The 20,701-nt window shown below is 44.4% G+C and overlaps 2 protein-coding genes across 2 annotated transcripts; both read right to left on the bottom strand.

Moving 5' to 3' along the window:
- Positions 1–1,732: 1,732 nt before the first annotated feature.
- Positions 1,733–13,260, bottom strand: LOC107383193 (SNF-related serine/threonine-protein kinase). Its single transcript, XM_015955676.3, has 8 exons — positions 13,072–13,260; positions 11,307–11,597; positions 11,006–11,224; positions 9,781–10,027; positions 5,622–5,763; positions 4,968–5,180; positions 4,674–4,808; positions 1,733–3,390 (listed from the first exon to the last, which is right to left on the bottom strand). The coding sequence occupies exons 2-8, from the start codon at positions 11,427–11,429 to the stop codon at positions 2,088–2,090; spliced, it is 2,382 nt and encodes a 793-aa protein (XP_015811162.3). The 5' UTR covers positions 11,430–11,597; positions 13,072–13,260; the 3' UTR covers positions 1,733–2,087.
- A 3,690-nt stretch (positions 13,261–16,950) lies between these two features.
- rpl14 (ribosomal protein L14) lies at positions 16,951–19,697 on the bottom strand. The gene is made up of 6 exons (XM_015955678.2): positions 19,610–19,697; positions 19,029–19,130; positions 18,856–18,950; positions 17,681–17,780; positions 17,210–17,263; positions 16,951–17,046 (listed from the first exon to the last, which is right to left on the bottom strand). Exons 1-6 carry the CDS (start codon positions 19,610–19,612, stop codon positions 16,987–16,989), a joined length of 414 nt encoding a protein of 137 aa, XP_015811164.1. The 5' UTR covers positions 19,613–19,697; the 3' UTR covers positions 16,951–16,986.
- Between the last annotated feature and the right edge of the window lie 1,004 nt (positions 19,698–20,701).

Genomic DNA, 20,701 nt, shown 5'->3' with positions numbered 1-20,701 from the left:
AATAATTACCTGTGGTTAAACCGAAAGTGAAATTTATCTCCTCGCTCTGCATTCATCATTGTAACACCTTAACACCTTAATTTAACTGTTGAAATGTCTCCTCAGCCTTCATTAGTTTCTAGAGGAGCGATTCATCACTGAAACAAATCAGCTGTGTTCTTGATCTAAAACATGCAGAACACATACTGGTGCTGGTGGTCCGGGGACCACAAAGAGACGGCTTGCAGGCCACCTATTGAGTACCACTGCTGTACTACATTCATAAGACCGTGTCATTTTATTTTGCTGACACCTTTTGTTGAACATTTCTTGTAAAAATGCTTCTTGTTGAAAAACTTGATTATTTTGGAACGCCTGATCAGTCCTGCTTACGAGGTAGAGAGATCTTACATCTGTGGAAAGACAATCACTGTTCAATGTGTACCCGAACGCCCTGCAACATTCCCAGCCAGAGGGGGAGGAGCTTAGCTGTCACAGCTGCGTATGGATCTTCTCCATGCCACTGAGGTCTGTGGCACGGGAACATGAATAAAATGACAATAATTTCCTTTCCAATCTAGTTCGGTTGTTGGGCGAAATCTACGATTGTCTTTCAAACCGTCTCCACACCCAATGGGATGTTTCTCTACGGGGCAGTCCACCATACTCCATCTAAAAATAAGCAAATACATCCTTTTTCGAGATCAAGAACTCAAGTACCTCATCTGCTCATGTCTAAAAAAAATCTAAATTATCCAAAGTTGATGCAGTCGTTTGAAACGAGCATCATTTCTTTGTAGTTTCTCTGTTGCAGCTCTGGTGCCAAGCCCGCCCAGCGTCTCTACAAACACAGAATGCTGTGATTGGCCCAAGCTAACACTGTTCAGGCCAATGGCAAACCTGCTGAAGCTACAATGGAGTGGCCAGACAGACCTGCAGCACAAAATCTTGTTCTACTGCTACAGTTTGTCTATATTTCTGTGCTACCAAATAACTAAAACAATAATAAGATTGTAGAAGATTTGTTGTCCAAACAAATTAACACATTTCCTCACTTCTTTGCTAACTTTGCTTTAATCGGCTGTTGGTTTGAGGTCATGGTCGTGTCTAAATGCACCAAGAGACAACACCAGCAGAGGTCATTCCCATCGTTTTAATGTAATAGATCTCTATCATATACATACAGTACAATATATCAAGACAGATTTATGGCACATCCATTGTTGTACATTTTGCAGTCGCTGGTATTGCTGTGAGGTTACAGTAAAGTGACCGTTTGAGTCCGCGGGGCTGACCTGGTGAGTTAGGGCTGCTACAGCTAAACACATGCACGCTCGTGTTAGAGATTACACTAGAGTGGTGGGCCACAAAGGGAGGAGGTGTTCTCTTCTGCTCAATCCAGGATGTTACCTGGGATTAAGCTACAGCCGTAGCTACAGTCACCCTGGGACCTTCCATCCCCACATGAACAGGAGCTGCCAGTGGTGACTGCTACCCGTCCGACCAAGATCCCGACTACGCAGTGGGAACGGCGACTAACGGTGTGTACGGCTCTAGCATTCAGGTCTCTACTGCATTATAACTACCAATAAGACTACAGTTACGGCGCACTGTTGGGATATTCACATATGTACAAACTCTGCCGCATGCCCACGTCTCTCCTCAGAGCCTGTTCTGGATGAGGAAAACATCAATGACCGTCGTGCATCGCTGCATCTGTCTGAACATGTTCTCATTTGAATAAAAACAGCTATTAAATTAAATATTTTAATTAGAATAAAAAATAAGAATAAAAAAGATTGTCTCAAAAATAATTTACAAACAAGAGTAAATACAGATGTGTAACAGGAGGCAACAACTCGCTGGCTTTCAGCTTATTTGTGTGGCATGAGGTTTGAACGCTGCAGATTCTTTTAGTCTGGATTCAAACACGCCTGAAACGTCCCTTTATTGTTCCGCTGGCTGAAAGTGCTTCACGTGTCTCTAAATGTGCAACATCTGGACTCCCTCCCACTTTTGAGTGTTAAAACAAAAATAAACAACAAAAAAGTGTAATTTAAGACAACTCCTGGCTAAAATAAAGCAGGTGTGGACCACGTTGTGTGGGTCTATATGACCTGGCAGCAGCTGTGTGGGGTGGGGGTGCAGAGCAGCCCCTCCTTGGGGCTTCTGTGGATGTTCACGGACAGAGTCTTCTCCTTCAGAGGCATCTGCAGCACACGGTTCTTCATGTTCCTGTGGTTCTCCCGGGCCAGGTCCAGCTCCCCCAACCTCAGTGTTCCCGAGCAGGGGCCGTCCAGCAGCGGGTCGGCCAACACGTCTCCCAGGTGGGGCTGCTGGTGAAGGTGACCCCTCGGTGAGGGGCAGCCGAGGAGAGACACTTTGTCCAAGCTGCCGGTGGAGCCGCCCATGCACATTCTCCACATGGGAAGGTCTTGGGGGTCTACGCCAAGGCTGCCACCACCACCTGCACCACCTCCTCCTCCTCCTCCCCCACCTCCTCCTACTCCTCCTCCACCTGTCAGGTTGTGGAACTGAGAGCTCAGGCACAGACTCATGAGCTTGAGGCTCTCTACCAGCCCACTGGCTGCTTTGGCAGTACTCTTACCCTGTCCTGACCCTGACCCTGACCCTGGGCTGGCACAGTTACCCGGACTGTCCTGCTCTGACTTGCGTATCTCCCCCTCCTCCTTCACCTCCTCTCTCTCATCCTCTTGTCTCAGTGTCTCTGCTTTAAAGTGGTGTTCTGTCTCATCGTCGCTGGGACTAGAGGTGGCGTCCAGCGCTGCTGCGGGAGAGAACATCAGTGCTGAAGGTGACGGTACTCTGGAGTTCAAATTAAGACTAAGGCTGGGTTTGGGTGGACCGAGTTCATGTAAGTCTCTCCTCTCATCATCTTCCTCCTCCTCCTTGTCTTCCTCATGGATCTGGTTAAGAACTGGGGCGCTCATACGAGACGTCATGCGGTTGCTGGAGGACGTGGTTGAAGAGCAGGAGGCTTTGCAACGAAGCACCACATGAGACGGAAGCGTTGACGGGGGCAAACATTTACCCTTTGCGCCTTCTTCTTCCTCCTCATCCTCTTCCACACTGAAAAGACTGGGACTGCGTGGTTTGCAAGGTCCCACTGATGTTAAAGAGGAAAGTCTGAGGGGGTTGGTGTGGAGCTTAGCCAGAGGCCTCAGACTCCTCTCCTGGTCTGGTCGTAGAGGCTGCTGCTGGCTGGGAGCTGAAGTGATGCTCCCCGGGCGCAGGCTGAGATCCAGCAGAGCTGTTTTGGGTCTGGGGCCTTTGTGGAGGCTCTCAGCACTACGGGCAGGAGACTGGGGGCCCCCGGGGTGAGACATAGCAGGACCCCCTAGCCCGTCACTGACATCCTGGTGAACATCTACCCTGGTGGGCCAGGACTGCCTGTGGGGTTACACAGTTTTAATAGTTAACAGTACTGTGTGTAATAAGTGTCCTGATAAAGATGTTTATGCAGAAATTTTAGATTTTGTTGTTTTAGTTCATTCAAAAATATCAATTAGATTCTAGTCAGCTAAGCATAAAACCTTTGGCCATTTCTCAATACCCAAGTACACGAGTTCACAAGAACACAATGCATTATGGGAAACTTTGCTGGCCCAAGTCCCCATATGCGTTGATGCATCCTCGATACAAGGCCGAGCAAGAACACATCCAGGAACTTTGAGCGTTCTTAGGACTGGGGCAGTACTTGGGCCAACGTCACGTTTCACAAGTATGCGAGTACACGAGTTCAGACAAGTGCACATGAGAAACGGCCACACACATGTTGTAAAAACAAAATTAATATAACGTTAGTAACAGGAATATGGAGGAGGTGGGTATAGCAGGTCATCTAGTGATTGGAGGGTTGCAGGTTCAAGCTCAGCTTCCTAGTTATTCTGCCGTTGTGTCCTTGGGCAAGACACGTCACCATCCTGCTGCCTCTCCACAGTGAAAGTCGCCTTGGGTAATAATGTCTGCCAAGTGCATAAACTACAACTGCCATTGAAACAATAAAGCTGATGCTGGGTTTGTGTTTAGCAGTATTTTGCTAAGCTAAGCTAACGGTTTTCTAATAGCCAAGCTAACATTCTCCTTATAGCTAATCAAAGCTAAGGTTCCCTTTAGCTTACAAAACTAGCAAAACAACCATTTCTAATAGCCAAGCTAACATTCTCCTAATAGCTAATCAAAGCTAAGGTTCCCTTTAGCTTACAAAACTAGCAAAACAACCATTTCTAATGGCTAAGCTAGCTTTTTGGCTCATGTTTGAATTAGCTTCAGACTAAACTGAGCAGTTTTCCACACTTTCTGGAAATATCCTAAAAAAACTTGACCTGCTTAGCTTTAATTAACTTAACTGTCATTTTTAAGTATCATTTGTTTCAAAACTCCTGATGCTTTTGTTAGTGAGTGAATTAACATTTCCATTATGCATTGCTTGTACAGTTTTGAGCCTTACAGTTACAGATGAGAATAGGTAGTGTGTAATTAAAACTGTAACGGCTGAAGCTTATTGTTGTCCATCTCAAGTTGCTACATATCAGCTGGAAATATAGAGTTGGTGGCAAAAGAGAACTTTTGTTTTAGTAAATATTCAATCCCAGTGTTTTTTGAGTCCACGCTGAACAAAAGGCTCATGTCTCCCCATCGCCTGTCTGAGATAATTGTGACGAGTCGGGTACCTGAACTGGGCTTTGCTGGGACTGGGCGATCGTGTCTGGTTGTGCTGCTCCTTCTCTTGTCTCTCTCTCAGCATCCTCTCTGCCAGCAGGAAGTAGGTAGCAGTGATGTGGTTATACTGGTTTGACTCCAGAGCCCTGGGACAAAGGTCATGGAAATCCCACTCACTCATAACACAATTCCAAGAGATTACAACAGGGAATAACAACTTCTTCATGGAAACAGATCAGGGCAAACTACTGTTAAACCATCGATGTGGTGTGTGTTTATGAGTCTGATGGGAGGCAGACACCTACTCAGTTATGGCGTCTCTGTCCGCAATGCCCCCCAGCACCATGCGTTGGATGATGGAGCCGTGCTCCTCCTCGGATAAGCTGCGATGGGACACTAGAGGTGTGGACAGCTTGGTGGCTGGGGAGGGGTCGACCCCCTGAAGCCACTGGTGGCTCTGGATATGCTCCAGGGTTGCTCGTCTCTTGGGGTCTCTCTGCAGCATCTGGCCTATCAGGCTGGAGAGAGTCACAGATTAGCATCAAACTCAAGAAAACTCATTTGTTTCTGTTTGATTAATGAACTCAGGACTGTTTGCAGGTGTTTTGACTAAATAGTTCACATAAGTTGGGAAACTAAAACAGCAAGCAGGTATGTGCAAAGACTGTGTCCTCAGAGCTTGAGCCACTGAAAATATATTTGGCCTATCTTTGTCCCTGATCTGCTGTGACGCATCGCTAAACCTTCACCATGTTAGGAACAGAGAGCCGATTTTAGAGGGTGCACTTAACGCTGCACCGCATCTCTGCTGGAGCAGCTGACTGCAGAGAACAGGACGACAGAGAGCAGCAGAAGAGAGGCCGCACCCTCACTCTGCTCTTGTTTCCTCACACATCCACAGACATGAAATATGCAGCACCTGCAGAGTCCATCTGTGTGGGTTTGTGTGTGTTACTCACGCTCTGCATGCATGGGAGACATGCGGAGGCACTGTGTATCTACAGTCCATGATCATAGTCAGCGTCTCGCTGTCGTTAGCCTCCTGAAACGGTGGCTGGCCGCAGACCAGCATGAACAGGATCACCCCCAGACTCCAGATATCTGCGCACGCACGCACGCATCCACACACACACACACAAACACACACACACACACACACACACACACACACACACACACACACACACACAGGGGAGAAAACTCACATCAAACACAAAAAGGGAAGCAAAATAATTTCTAAGAGTGTTCAGCAGAGTGAACCACGTATGTCCCCATTGCTTAGTGACCTAGATTACAGAGATACGTAAATATGAACCGTCTCCATGAATCACACACCATCATTTCCATGAATATGTGCAAGCTTAGGACTCGTCTGTAAGCAGAGCTGAAGCTGTGCATGGCTGCCTGCAGCTAGCTAACTGCATCCTCACACACACACACACACACACACACACACACACACACACACACACACACACACACACACACACACACACACACACACACACACACACACACACACACACACACACACACACACAAGGTAGCAGGAAAGTGGGTTAACATGTTCATCCCTCACAGCTCCACACAAATGTTAATTTCATGGAACATTTCCTTTGGTCTGATTATTTTAAAAGGATAGTTTTTTGCTGAGGGCGTTCGCTGCTGCTGCTGACACACATTCAGCTCTCTGACACACAGTCAGGGTCATTAGTCAGCATCTGATGCTGCGTTAATAAAGTTGCTGGTTTTTAACACATTATTGTTTCTGGCTCTTCCATGACCAGAAACGAGTTCATCCAACTCTTCATGTGGGTGAAAAAGCTTTATTTGATTGACATGCACACACACTTTCCCTTTTAATCAGACGTGAGTCACACTGTGAAGGTAAAGGCTGCATTTATTACCAGCTAATTGTGTGTTTTTAGGAAGCTGTAAGTGATTTTAAATGGCCTGTATTTGTATAGCGACTTCTTAGAGCAGGAGTGGGGAACCCTGGTCCTCGAGGGCCGGCATTCTGCACGTCTTTGCTCCAACACTTCTGATTCAGTGGTTGGTTCACCTGTTCTGCAGCTCATCAAGCTCTGCAGAAGCTTGTTAAGCACCTGCTGATTGAAATCAGGTGAGATGATGCAGGGTTGAAACTAAAACATGCTGGATAGCGGCCCTTGATGGACCAAGGTTCCCCACCCCAGTCTTAGAGTAATACGCCCCTCCAAGTCCCTTCACAACACAATCAGTCATTCACCCATTCACACGCTGGTGGGGAGGCCACTGGTGACAGTAAAATAAGCAAAAAACTGACTGGAAAAACTACATGAAAAGTGGTTAAAGGTTCAATTGTTGTCAACAGTTAACGGAGTAAAAGTTAAACGGATTTTCAAAATATAAAGTGAAACCACATCGAGTGGAAGGAAGCTCCATGTTTGTGTTTTTCTGTCTTCTCAGACCCATCAGAGACAATCAGCTCAACTAAATGTATTTAACTTCCCATACAATAAATAATCAATGCTTTTAAATTAGAAGAAAGCTTCAGGAAGATGGTATGTTACAGGCTAAAAGAACAAAATACAAGAAAAGTCCTACGTCTCTCTCTCTCTCTCTCTCTCACACACACACACACACACACACACACACACACACACACACACACACACACACACACACAAAATGTGACAATTTGACCAAAATAATTGAGTTAAAATGTAATTTGGTGGAAGCTAAAAAGGAGACAATAATTTGCACTGAAGACGCTAGTCACTAGCATGGCTAAGAGAAGAGAAACGGCCTAAACTAGCTGCTAATTGAGCTAGCTTTGAAAGGCCAATACTGTAATCATAGATCGTCAGCTTTACAATGATAATATGGAGTATATTTGTTTTCAGTTTAATATTAATATTTGATTTCATGTTGGATTAAAGTAGGCTAGATTATGTCAAGTAGGCTAGATTAAGTCAGTCTAGTGCAGTGAACCTCATCTGGTGGCCAGCGGGCCACATCGGGCCCACCAGACCTTTCAACCCCGCCCCACAACCCTTTGGTCCCCAATGCCCCCCAAACTTTAAAGTTTAGCAGCAACCTTCATGTCCCTAATATCAATAATTGTTTATGTTAACTAAAACTACAATCGAACAGTTTAGATGGAAAACAAAGCCATTTAGAATATTAATAAATTAAGATGCAATAATACTTGATCTTTATTTTAGAAGAGCATCTGGCCCTCACGTGTCTGCTGGGAAAAACTTCAGCCCTCAAACAAATTTAGTTGAGGACCTCTGGTCTAGTGCAATTTCAAAGATCTTATATGTCAACCATTGTTCTCGATTGAATTTGTCTTTAACATAAAAAAGTGTGTTTAATCCAGCAAGTGAGCAGCCCGGGCATGCTAATTGTTAGCCTCTACAATGCTAACACCAGTCTATCGGTGCTAATGAACATGCAGGGGATTTTCCTTAAGATAATTTTACAAAGATTTGACCCAAACACCTATAACCGGTGGGGTCATCTTCACTGCTGCTGCTTGTGTAAAGTTGCTGTTAAGTTGCATTTTTCCTTCATCCACCACTAGGGATGTTAAAGCGTCAACAGCAACGCCCACTTCTTGCAACAATGAAGAAAAAGTCAATACTGTATACTGGTTGGGACCCTTAGTGGGAATTCTCTGTGGATTTCCATCTGTTTGAGCTCCGTGTGTTGGTTTTCCTGCGAGGATTTGTTGCTCAGAGGCTGTGAGGCGCTGCTGATGAAGGAAGCGAAACGCTGCTGCAGTCCCCGCCACCACTTTACCCCCTCACCAGCGTATCATAGCAACCACGACCCTACTGCCTCATTACTTGCATCAGCTTTTCCTCCAAACTTCCTTCCTCTGTAACTTTGATTCTAAACCATGTGGTTGGCACATCTCTGGATAACGAAGTGTCATCACTTTGTGTTGACAATTTATAAAGTAAACATCTTTTTTAAAACATATCTGCAGGATTCATTTTCCACAAAAACTGTCTTACGCTCAGCATCCTGTCCATCCCACCACACTGGGAATGGATGCACCCTAAATTATGCACGCACCTCAGATTTGTTCTTTGTAGATGCTATTAGGTACGTTATTATTTTAAGTGCAGCTTCTTGGGGAGGAGGCGAAAGAGGAGGTGGAGGAAATCTATATTTAGCTTTCCATTTATTGAAGACAAAACGGAAGGAGCCCACACAGAAAGGAACATCCATGTGACAAGAAAGCCTTCTTTATGGTTTGCTGTTGACGACCAGAGCTGCACATACTTTAGTTCATCGTCAATATCGCTTTAATCTGACGATGGTGGACACAGACAAAACCTAATGGGCAATTATAAAAACATCTGTGTGAAGACGCACACCAGCTCTGATCGCTATGCAGTTTCTTCTGCTAAAAGATTCCTGTGCTCTCACTTTATCTCTTCCTTCCGAGACAACGAGTCTCCCAACAGGTCAGACTGGATAAGAGTGCTGACAGCCTCTTTATCTCTACTGCAAACTGGGCAGGCTGCCACCAGGCACGCCATCAAAAAACCTCTGAACTCTGCAAACTGTCAAGAGTGTAGGCTGTAACACCCCCTCCCCCCAACGAGGTAACCTCAGGCTTCCCGAGCACCAGGACCGCCGCTCCGCTTCAGGCCGTGCCACCGATGCAACCCGGCTGGGCGGATAATCCCAGCAATCAAAACATCATCATTTCAGCCGAATGAACAATAACACAGTCGCACAAAAACACACGTTCAGCCAGGCAGGATGGTGATTACTCCACTTTCAGGATATAGAAGCAGCCTGGCACAAAGGAGGGAGAGAGAGGAGGACAGATGGAAATAGCCAGTGCAAATCGCTTCTCTCTCCTGTTCCACTCTGACGAAGTGGCCTGTGGCTAGGCAGAGAGACTGCTGATGCCTTTTCTCGCTTCGTCTGCTTTCCTCTTGCTCCTCTGCAGCCCCCACCCCCCTTCACCAAACAGCTCTAGCTGATGAAGCTTCCAGCGTGCTAAAGCTGCCTGCAGAATCCATAAGTCGAGCACACCACCATGTGTGCTGGAATCAAACAAGACCGACTGCTACACCGACCACAGATGAATCCGACATCATTCCCAAAGCTTACCGACGGCGGGAGCATCGTACTCATCTCCCAGAAGGATCTCAGGAGCCGAGTAAGCCAGTGAGCCGCAGGAGGTGTTCAGCGTCGTCCCGGGCTGAAAGCGGTTGCTGAAACCAAAGTCAGTCAGCTTGACGATGCCCTGCTTCTCGAAGAAGACCACGTTTTCAGGCTTCAGGTCACGGTGCACCACATGAAGCCGGTGGCAGTAGGAGATAGCATGGACAATCTGGGCAAAGTAACACTTGGCCACCTTGCAGAGAGGGAAGATATAAAAAAACAGGAAATTTATCCTACAATGTCCTCGTGGCCAATCCAGTCTTTTTATTTCATACAACAGAGCTGTAGCCATTAAGCATAACTAGCAAACAAGAGATGAGTTATCTAGTTAACTTGAGATTAGAGATGTCCAGAGGATAAGTAGCCAACTCTCGCAAGGTAATGTTCATCAAAGCAGAAGAGAAAGTGTTGTGTTCTCGTTTTACAGACTATCTGTGGCCCGAAATCATACTGTGAGCGGTGGGAATTTGGTAACTTGGTAAAAGTGTGTAGTCTGGCAAACCATCCTATAAATGTAAATCTATCGTCTGGGCACGACCCGTAGACAGACCCCAGTCATGACTCTACGGTGGTCTTTCACACTGCCACTTGAACAGCGACAGGAGGACCAATCAGAGCAACGAACAACGTGACCAATGAAAGGGTCTAGTGCACCATACATCGTCAAAGGAGAAGAATACATCCTTTTTCTAAATGAATGACCTAAGCGCTCATGTCTCAAAGAAAAGCCCAAGTCTAATGTTTATGCTAAAGCCCTTCCAACAAGTGTCTTCTCTCTGTTGCAGCTCTGGTGCTACGCCCGCCCAGCGTCTCTCAACAAACACAGAGCACTGTGATTGGCTCGGCCAAAAACTGTTCGGGCCAACTAGCCTGCTGAGGCTACAAGTCGGTCTAACGCGGCTAAGGCAAAAAATGTTTTGCTCCTGCTACAGTTTTACAAGATGTCTAGACTAAAAAGTTTGGCCTCGGCGTGTAAAATAATGAAGTATGTGCGTGTTGCATGTGCATGAGTCCTGGGTTTGTCCTCATTCAGGGTCAGCCTGTTTTAATATCACACTTTTACTGATCTCCTTTTATTGCCCGATCCTGAGTCAGGTCCAAGGTCAGGCGGTGTAATAAAAGAGCAACTCGACAGGTCCTTGGAAATCAAACGTCCACCACACACCCTCACCTCTTCACTGAGGCCTCCATCATGCTTCATGATGCAGTCATACATGTCTCCTCCATCACCCAGCTCCAGAATGAGGTAGAGCTTGGTGGCTGTGTCGATGACCTCGTAAAGGCGCACCACGTTGGGGTGCTGCACCATCTTCATGCATCGGACCTCTTGGAAGAGGTGACCCCGCGCCACCGGGTCCAGCTTGGTCTTATCGATCACCTTCACTGCAACCTGCAGGAGGAGGAGCGGGCGCACCGGTGAAGCTGCCGGCACGTAGTGGAGATAAAACAACTTTTTTTGGAGACAACTTTACCTTTTCACCAGTGAACACGTGGCGGGCCAGTTTGACTACAGCGAAGTGACCTCGACCCAGGGTCTTGTCGAGGTCGTAGAGCCCAGCGATCTTCCCATCGTGGTGACATTTGAGCCCCGACATGTCTCCTGGAGACGGGTTGGAGAAGTGGGCCTCCTGTGTCCTGCCGGTCTTCAGCTGTCAGACCAGCATGTCCCCCCTCAGCAGGCTGGAGCGAGGTAGGGTTTGTGGCAGGGTCTCAGATAGCCACAGGGACGTGAAGGCCTCAGTTTAGTTCCAGCTACTCACGACCTGACGGAGAAAACAAGAAGAAAAGACTTTAATTGAATTTGATGCTTTTGATCATCATTTCTGTTCCACCGTGCTGCTGTGATGCGTTTTCCCTCTCAGAGACGCCTCACCTCCGTGACTCTAATTCATGTGAAATGCGGCCTCGCTCACGGGTCCGACTCTTTAACATTCATTCATCTGCACTCGTCACACGCCGAGTTGCTTCAGATTGTGAAACAACGCCCGCAGGGGAGGAATGCCATTACCCCGCTTCCAAGAAACTACCTTAGAGCTAACAGTGCAGTCCTGACGCAGAACGTTCCTACTCAGAACATTCCTGGGAGGTGATCCGGGGCCGTGGGCGTGTCTCTCTCAGCTCATTTTACAAAGACAACACACAACTAAATATTGGTTGCCAGGGTTCACACCTTCATGAGCATCACTGGACACGATAAGGTGAAAAGATAATGCTTGTGGACGACACACTCCCGTCATCGATCCTTCTCACACACGTCTGATGACAGGTCAGGAAGGGTCAATGCTGCAGAGCTGATGGTCTAAATCCAGACTCCTCATTTACCCAACCAAGAAGTTTAAACACTTAAGTGGTTTAAGTGGAAAATTGTGACACCTCCCTAACAAGCTCCTGCCTGTGCTGATGCTGGTTGCCTAACCAGTCCAGGTAACTGCTAAGGGACTGACGTACAAAGATAACGTGTGTGCGTGTACTGGTAGAGAGAAGTCCACCTGAGGTCGACGACCTGATGTGATAGCTGCTCCACTCTTATAGCCGGTGACGACTTCAGGATCAGAAAACTCACCCAGCACAGCCGCCCCAAGATAATAAAAAAAAAGCAGCTTAACATTTAGACAGTTCCCGTCTATAGTAAAAGTTTCTATTTGGGAGAAAGCTGCAGCAGCATTGTCAGCTACTTGTCAAGGAAAAGCCTGATCTTTGTTGACTTTATAAGTTTAAGAATATGATTTAATTCATCAAGACAGGCTTTTCTGGCTCCAAGAATAAAGAATAACTGTTAAAATTTAATAATAAAGACATTTTACTTCAAACCAACATTTGTCAAACTGAATTTAATGAATGTTTCATGGATTTTTTTTTTTTTGCTTCTTCGAGTTTTCCTTGTATATTAGACGATAGTAGACAGTAAAATGCTGTAAAATTCCTAGATATTGCACAAATATTGTTTTAAGCCCTGTAATGATGTCCCTAATAATAATAATGTTTAGCCGAGTAACGCAGAGGGGTGTCAGCTGGAGCAAAAATGATGAATAAATAACTAAAACATCAGATCCGTGTCAGACCGGGGGCATCTGCCCGCCACTCCAAAAGCCCCTCCGCTGCTGCTGCATCCACCGCCACCTGACGGAGCAGGCTGCGCCATCCGCGTGGTGCGTTACATAAACATGTCCAGTTCAACCAGAACCTGGCCAGTTCCGCTCTAAACCATCCTAACACCAGTCCGCCTGACTCACTCACCTTGGAGGGGGATGCGAGGTAGCGCCAGGCGTTCTGATGGATCCATGTCGGTCTGCTGGAGCGCGCGGCTCCGGACGGCGTCACCGAGACTGATGATCGCCGCCGTTCGGTTCAGCGGGGTCGGTCAACCGACTCCAGATCAGTCCAAAGATCCCTGGGTTAATGTGTCACGCTGTCAACACCAGCACCTCTTTTCCTTTCGCTCTGGCGCTATCAGCTGCGCCAAGTAAACACGGTGCGCTGCATGATGCGGCTCTCTGGGGTTTCAAAATAAAAGCTCCAATAATAAAAAGGGGCTGTTGTTTGTTAATGTTATTAATTAATTATTTTCTAGTTTGGTAGGATGGGGTCACAAAGCACCACATTTCGGGCATTTGAAATACTCATCAGAGATGTAATTTCTAATGGACAGATAGGCTTTTTACAAGTTGAAGTGTTTTTTTTAACCATTTGTTTGATTAGTTTGCTTTTAGACTATATTTGTGTAATCCAGGTGTCATCAGCTTTTTCCTTAAGGGAAATCATCCCTCAGATCATATAACTGTCTCCTAGCGCCAACACATCTGATTCAAACTAAAGAGAATGCTATGAAACATGTTTGATTCAGCATGGTAAGGAGGTGATTAAATAATTAAATTCAGGTGAGTTGGAGCAGGAAAAGTAAAACTTGCAAATTGAGACTGAAGTGGATGGCCTCTTTGGAAGAATAGCAATATTTTAGGGTGTGAGCCCAAGAGCTTTTACATTACTGCTGCACAATGTTTTAAATTTTTGATGAAGTTGGTTTAAATAACAATTATGAGGTAACCAAATATCTTTTAGCATTAGCTTACAGTAGCCCTTTCATTTCCTTAAACACATTTAATTTGGTTGGTAACCAACAGCAACTTCGACTTTCACGCAGCTTCAAAAAGGAAAATTCTATCATTTGCTATTTCCTTTTCAAACATTCTAAACCAAATGTAAGAAAAACAATATACGAGTAAGATTATTTTACATTTATATACAGTAAAATAAAAGTTGCCCTTTAAATCTACATCAAAACAAGTGTACCAGCGTTCTTACCTGTGCTTTTACTTTGAAGTGTCTTTTTGTTAGTTTCCGGTGTGGGCTCAATAATGAATAGCTCCCTGATCTCTGACGTCAGAGCTACGCTCGGAGAACAGCGCCTCTATCAGGCCCCGGATAACAAAACAGATAATCCCGTTTATCTATAACTGACCTGGGGTCAGATGTAGCCAACAAGCTAGGAGGCTTGGCTAGTGTTACGTAGCCGCCATGGTTCCTTCCTTTCTCCGTGAATACTCGCCCATCATTATGCGTGTTTTCTTGGGCTGCCGTGGAGGAGCTGGTGACAGAAGCCGCGTGCTGGCACGGCTCCGTTCCCTACACGGAACCAGCTGGGCCATGTAGTGTTCAGTTATGCAACGTTTCCCAGCTCCGCTCTGAGATCAGCCCGTTTCTCTCAGCATGCAGGCAGGCCTATGTCAGCCAGAACTGGGCCGGAGGCTTGGAAATAGCTTAGCTGTGTTCGATCAGCACACAGAATATTTTCTTTTTGTAGACAATTAACAGTCTGAGCGCTCGATCGAATTAAAGCGTCTTTAGACCAACCATCCTTTGTTTTTAAATGCTTGTAAGGTGAGGGTACTATTGACAGAGACCGCCCTCTAGTGGACGTTTGGTAAAATTAGATTTTCTTAGAGGAAGCATAGTTGAACTCAGTAATGTTTCACGTTAATTATTCAGTTAATATCACCTTAAATCGTATTTAATCTACAGGCCTTCGGGATCATGCACTTTTTCCCTAGAAAACTTCACCGAGCTTCTTTCTACGACGACGCTGGAGCCATGGTAGCAGCACAGACTGGTTTGCTGCAGGAGGTTGATGTGCCTGACAGCCAAGGGACAAGGTGGAGCAGACTGGGACCCAGCTGCGTGGGTCAGCTGGAGCCAAGAGGTGGCTCCTTGTGCTGGACACCGTCCCGCCCCTGGTGACGCACAGGATGTTTTAGACCCTTTTTAGGACTGCTTTTATGTTTTCACTCCTTCAGCCTTTGAAGACTGAAACTTTTAGCGTTGTCCTTGCTCTTCCCACAAAAAGCATCTGTTTTAGTCTAAAGTGGTTCCCCTGGCTGTTCTTTGGACCACTTGTTTCTCCCTTGTATCCAGAACCTGCAGCCGTGGTCGGGCTGCTGCGGGGTGAAAAACATAGTTAAGGCCTTAACAACACATTTGCTGTCTGGACACCCAGCCAACTTCTTTAAAAATGTCTTGAGCTGCTTAAGAGCTGATATACTGAAAATTGTTAACTGTCCCTTAATGTCAGCTATTTTTCCTAAATCACTGAAAACTGCTGCTGTTGAACCTCTGCTAAAGAAAAGGAATTTGGATCCCTTAGTGTTGAATAACTACAGACCAATCTCTAACATCCCTTGCATTGGCACATCTATTGAAAAAGCTGTAATGATCCAGCTGAACAACGTTTTAGAGAAAACCTGCTGGATGGTTTCGTCAGGCTTTAGACAACACCAGAGCACTGAGACGGCACGTATTAAAGTATCAATTGATATTAGTCTAAATAGAGATTCAAGCAAAGCAAAACATCTGTCCTGATGATGCTCGATCTCAGTGCAGCGTTTGATACTGTGGACTACAACATCCTTATTGACAGGCTCGTAACCTGGGTGAGACTTTGAGGCACAGTCCATAGTTGGTTCCAATCTCATCTTGAAGACAGGGGTTATGTTGTTGCTATTGGTGATAACAAATCAAAGCTGAACATCATGACATGTGAGGTCCCCCAAGGCCCAATTCTTGTACCGCTGCTCTTTGATCTCTACATGCTCCCACTGGGTCAGGTCATAACAGTGCTGCCCATCATAGTGATGCAGATGACACCCAGACCTACCTAGCTCTATCACCTAGTGACTGTGGTCCCAGACTCACTCAGTGTTTGCAGCAAATTAAGGATTGGATGCAATCAAACTTCCTCCAGTTAAAGGCTGAAGTTATTGTCTTTGGAAATAAGGACAGGATGGAGGTTATTGCTCAGCTTGGCTCCAGAGGAATAAAGACAAAGTCTCAGGTTATAAATCTTGGTGTTGGAATTTATTCAGACCTGAGCTACACTGGTCACATTACGGCTATAACCAGCGTTATCTGCATCAGACAGTAAGTCTCATGGTTCAGACCAGACCTAGAGAAACACTTCATACGTTCATCTCCAGCAGGCTGGACTACTGCAAGGGTCTTTTGGCTGATCTTCCCAAAAAGCTGTGAAGCAACTGCGGCTTATTCAGAACGCTGCTGCTACTCTTAACAAGAACCGAACACATCACTCCTGTTCTTAAATCTCTACACTGGTTACCAGTAAACTACACAATCAATTTCAAAGTACTTGTAGTATATAAATAACTCAATGGCATGGGGCCAGAATACGCCAGATCTCCTTCAGGTGTTTACACCCAGCAGGGCGCCGAGATCCTCAAGCAGCAGTTTACACCAGCCTTTGAATACATTTCTAATGCTGCACCTTCTGCACTGTAGTTGCTCACCCGTCAACGGGTTCTTTTGAAATTGCATTTTCTGTCACGTTTATTTCAACGTTCTTGCTGATTAAAAGCACATTGAATTTCCTCTGTGAATGAAATATAAAGCTGCCTTGCCTTATTTGTGATCAAACTCAATATCTATACATTTACTAACAATTCAGCAGCATCCCAAATAAATACGTTTAGTGAACGCACTTTAGAGGCATGAGATTTTAAATCAGTAATTGAAATGGCACTCCCATTTTTTCTCATTCATCACATTCAGTGATTTTCAGCAACTTACAAGGTGAGAAATTCTGCCGAATGCTGAAAAAAGACACAGCAGAACAATTCAACAGGACATTTATTTTGTGAAAACTTTTCACTTCTTTGCAGCTTCCTTCTGGAGCTTCTTCACCTCGTGCTTGATGATCTTGTTCCTCTGCAGACAGAAAGGTGCACTGATTAGAACAGGGTTAAATGATATTTAATTTAATTATCTCACCCGCTGAGCTCCACATTGGTCCCAAGACTACTTTTAACACTTTACTGATCTGTTTTGCATAGAAAAAAAGCTTCTAATTAAAAGCCTCTGCTATACTCACCATCCTCTTGGCCTTCATCACCTTGTAGCGGTCAAAGTCAGACATCTTAGCCCTCTGGAGACGAGCCAAACAAAAACAGGTCAGCGACATAACGTGTGGTTTGCTTTTAACTTGGTTTGTGTTAAAATTATGAACTAATCTGATTTTAAAAGGTTCAGCTGTAATCCCTCTGATGGGACAGGTCACACCAGCCAGTATGTAAACCGATTACACAGCAGTGGGCAACAACATCCTGATATAACGCTTTGGTCACACTGTAGGGTTATTTTATCCATTTTGTTAGCTGCACAAACAAGTGTGGATATAAAACCATTGTGCACTTGATGGTAGGAAACAACGTCTAATTAATGCTAATATTTAGAAAACTGGTGCAAAACGGTTAAGACGTTGAAAGTACAATGATTGTTACAGTACAGATGATCAAACACGGAGATGAACTAACAGCAAAACAAAACTCTGACAGCATTTTACCTTCTGCCTAGCCTCGATCTTCTTGGCCCAGCTGCTCTCTGACCACTTCTCGTTGACCTGGGCCTTCTCCCAGGCTCGCTTCACAAACTTCTGACGAGCACTGTGAACCAAAACAAACAGCGTACAGATCTAAGAGCTTTCTTGTGTTATTCAGAAAAGTGTGAAGTTAGAAATGCTCGACACATTTTACAACCATGACTGAGAAGCCAGGCTGCTGCAGGAAAACTGTAAACCCCATTCACCCCAAATCACCAAAAACGTGGGATGACTCGAAAAATCAGGTCTGATTAACACAAGGGCGCTGAGCCGACATCTACATGAAAACCGCACCAGCTGTTGAAGCAAATGAAATCCATCCAGTTGAATTTGCAAAATAAACTAACAGTTATTAACTAAAGGACAGAGGTTTCAGCATCCGGAACATCATTATTCAAATAGGGAGCAATAATAAACGGCAGCTCAAAATCATATTTAATTTAACATAGTGTGAATTTAAACTCAAAAACAGGTAAAGACCAGCAGTAACAGAAGCAAGCAGAAAGAACATTGCTGGCTGTTCTCTTGTGTGATTTTAAAATGCGAGGCTTGGATCAGCGGAAGGATGAAAGTGGAGGCAAGTAAAAAAAAAAGACAGGATAGAGAAGATGCTCCGAACCCTGAACCTGCAACCCAACATTAAGTCTAACGTGTCCTAGTGAGAGAAAAACAACAAACCACTCAATCTTAGACTGCTCGCTTGCTTATCCCAATTAAGTGGCTGTGGCTTCTAGTTTACATAAATGAGTTTCTATGTTAAAATGCTTCAGGGCTCCTGTTTCAAGAGACAACAGTTAGTGTGAGAAGTGGTAGATGGAAAACAACAGGATTGTGAGTGGAAAGTATTGCAGTTCAGTCACCGGTTAAATTAAAAATCAAGTATTAGTCTCTCAGCAAACCTTTAAGCACCAGAATCAAAATTAGCTTTATGTCAAATTTACACAAACAAGTTCACTAACATACTTCATGTTTGCCGCCTTTCTACCAGATAAAACATAATATCTGAACATAAACAAATCCTGTGAACTAGTAACATTTAACATGTGCAACACCGTGTGACAGCTATTGGTTGTGTAAACATGTGGATTATCTTTAATACACTATATAACTTCATAAACCCCTTCAGTGTAAACACGCACCTGTGAGGTACTTTGATGACGTAGTCAGTAAGCTGCATGCACTTGAATGGCATGGCTTGCCTCTTTACTCCAGTGCAGGGACCATCAACAAGTGCCTGCGAAGCAAAATAAAATAAAAATCCTTATATCAACGTAAACACACTAACTTACAGTTAATTCCCCAATCCACTCACCCTGTTCTGGTCAATGACGTCTACTATGGCCACCAGCTTGCCAGCATTGGGTCCAAAGGAGATGTAGGCAACACGGCCGATCTCAACAAAGCGGTTGAACACCTGACGGAGACGAGAGGCTGGTTAGGATCTACGTTGACTTTAAACATATATCACACATTGGGCTCTATCGCGCGAATACACTGAGAAATGTGACATACACCGATTTAAAATACGGAACTGGACCGCTAGAGCGAGCTAACAGCATGTGTTTCTGCGTTAACATCAAGGATTAGCGGACGCACAGAGTAGAAACGTGTATGTGACACCCAGAGCGGACAACAGGCAGCTTCATCATAACCTAAAAGTTGCGTTTGATCTGGTTAATGAGCAAGCGCTCGGGCTCTGCGGCCTGATAGACCACGTTGCCGATAACTTCAGTCAGCGTTGAAATCTAGAAATACACCTACGTAAACATTTTAAACTTAGCAAATGTGTGCGTGAGTGTTTTATAAATGCACACTGATGTTATTTTTTACACTAACTGAACAAATAACTACTCCTTTTGAATAAGTTTTCTCCTCGTCTCATGGCGAACTCACCATGATGGCAGTCGGGGAGCAAAAAGGACGTTACAGCTTCCGGCTGCTGCACATGACGACTTCCGTTTTGGGTTTGCACGTGCGCAGTGAGTTCTACTTAAAAAAAATCAAAAGAAATGTTATTAAATGTGTGTAATGTAATAGTTTAACCAAAAAAAGGACGCTGCTCACAATGTATCATGCAGAGACGCGCAAAATGAAAACGTGTGTGCCACACCCAGTTCAGAAATAAGTTTATCGAGTGAAAGCCAACGCCAAAACAAAACCTGTAAGCTATTGACTGAGGTGAATCAAACTGAATGGTAATTATTTTAAAACAAGAACTTGATAATATCAGTAGTTTCAGGTGACACGTTGAAATGGTATAATTAATGTCTTTGAATGCACCATCAGGGAGGTTTTTTTTAGGACGAATGTGCAATAATAAACTAAAACAGGGCTGAAGAATCTTACTAAGATTATAAAGTCACATTTCCTGTTACTTACTAGTGAATTGTCTTTAGGACTAAAGATAGAGATACCCGAAGCAGTAATTATTATTTAATTAATCCCAGAAAAATCTGAACCATTGGATGTAATGAGACTTGTCATTATGAGGCAGTTTTACTAACCAAAGCTGCAAGACTGTCCTGTCTCATGCTATTCCTCATATTATGGAAGCCCATTACTGCCACTCAGATAAAAAAAAATCTCATAATTATGACTTAGCTATCTCATAATTATGACTTAGCTATCTCATAATTATGACTTAGCTATCTCATAATAATGAGATACTATCTCATTATTGAGATAGTATCTCATAATAATGAGATACTATCTCATTATTATGACTTAGCTATCTCATAATTATGAGATACTATCTCATTATTATGAGATAGTATCTCATTACTATCTCATAATTATGAGATACTGTCTCATAATTATGAGGTACTATCCCACAATAATGAGATACTATCTCATAATTATGAGATAGCTAAGTCATAATAATAATGAGATAATATCTCATAATAATGAGATAGTATCTCACAATTATGAGATTGTAATGAGATACTATCTCATTATTCTGATATGATATAATTATGAGATATGAAT

Source organism: Nothobranchius furzeri, chromosome 11, assembly GCF_043380555.1.
Source record: "Nothobranchius furzeri strain GRZ-AD chromosome 11, NfurGRZ-RIMD1, whole genome shotgun sequence".
NCBI classification, from domain to species: domain Eukaryota; kingdom Metazoa; phylum Chordata; class Actinopteri; order Cyprinodontiformes; family Nothobranchiidae; genus Nothobranchius; species Nothobranchius furzeri.
Note: the sequence above shows the minus strand (reverse complement) of the source record. Positions and strands in the feature narration are given on the sequence as shown.

What these genes read in the sequence shown, in the direction of transcription:
- LOC107383193 (XM_015955676.3), bottom strand. Translation starts at nt 11,429, where the DNA reads ATGTCGGGGCTCAAATGTCACCACGATGGGAAGATCGCTGGGCTCTAC. An exon ending in GTCTCCCATGCATGCAGAGC is followed by an intron (nt 5,181 to 5,621) that starts GTGAGTAACACA and finishes GACTCTCTCCAG; the next exon opens with CCTGATAGGCCAGATGCTGC. An exon ending in GACAGAGACGCCATAACTGA is followed by an intron (nt 4,809 to 4,967) that starts GTAGGTGTCTGC and finishes CCTTTGTCCCAG; the next exon opens with GGCTCTGGAGTCAAACCAGT.
- rpl14 (XM_015955678.2), bottom strand. An exon ending in GTCATCAAAGTACCTCACAG is followed by an intron (nt 17,781 to 18,855) that starts GTGCGTGTTTAC and finishes TTTGGTTCACAG; the next exon opens with TGCTCGTCAGAAGTTTGTGA. An exon ending in TGATGAAGGCCAAGAGGATG is followed by an intron (nt 17,047 to 17,209) that starts GTGAGTATAGCA and finishes TTCTGTCTGCAG; the next exon opens with AGGAACAAGATCATCAAGCA.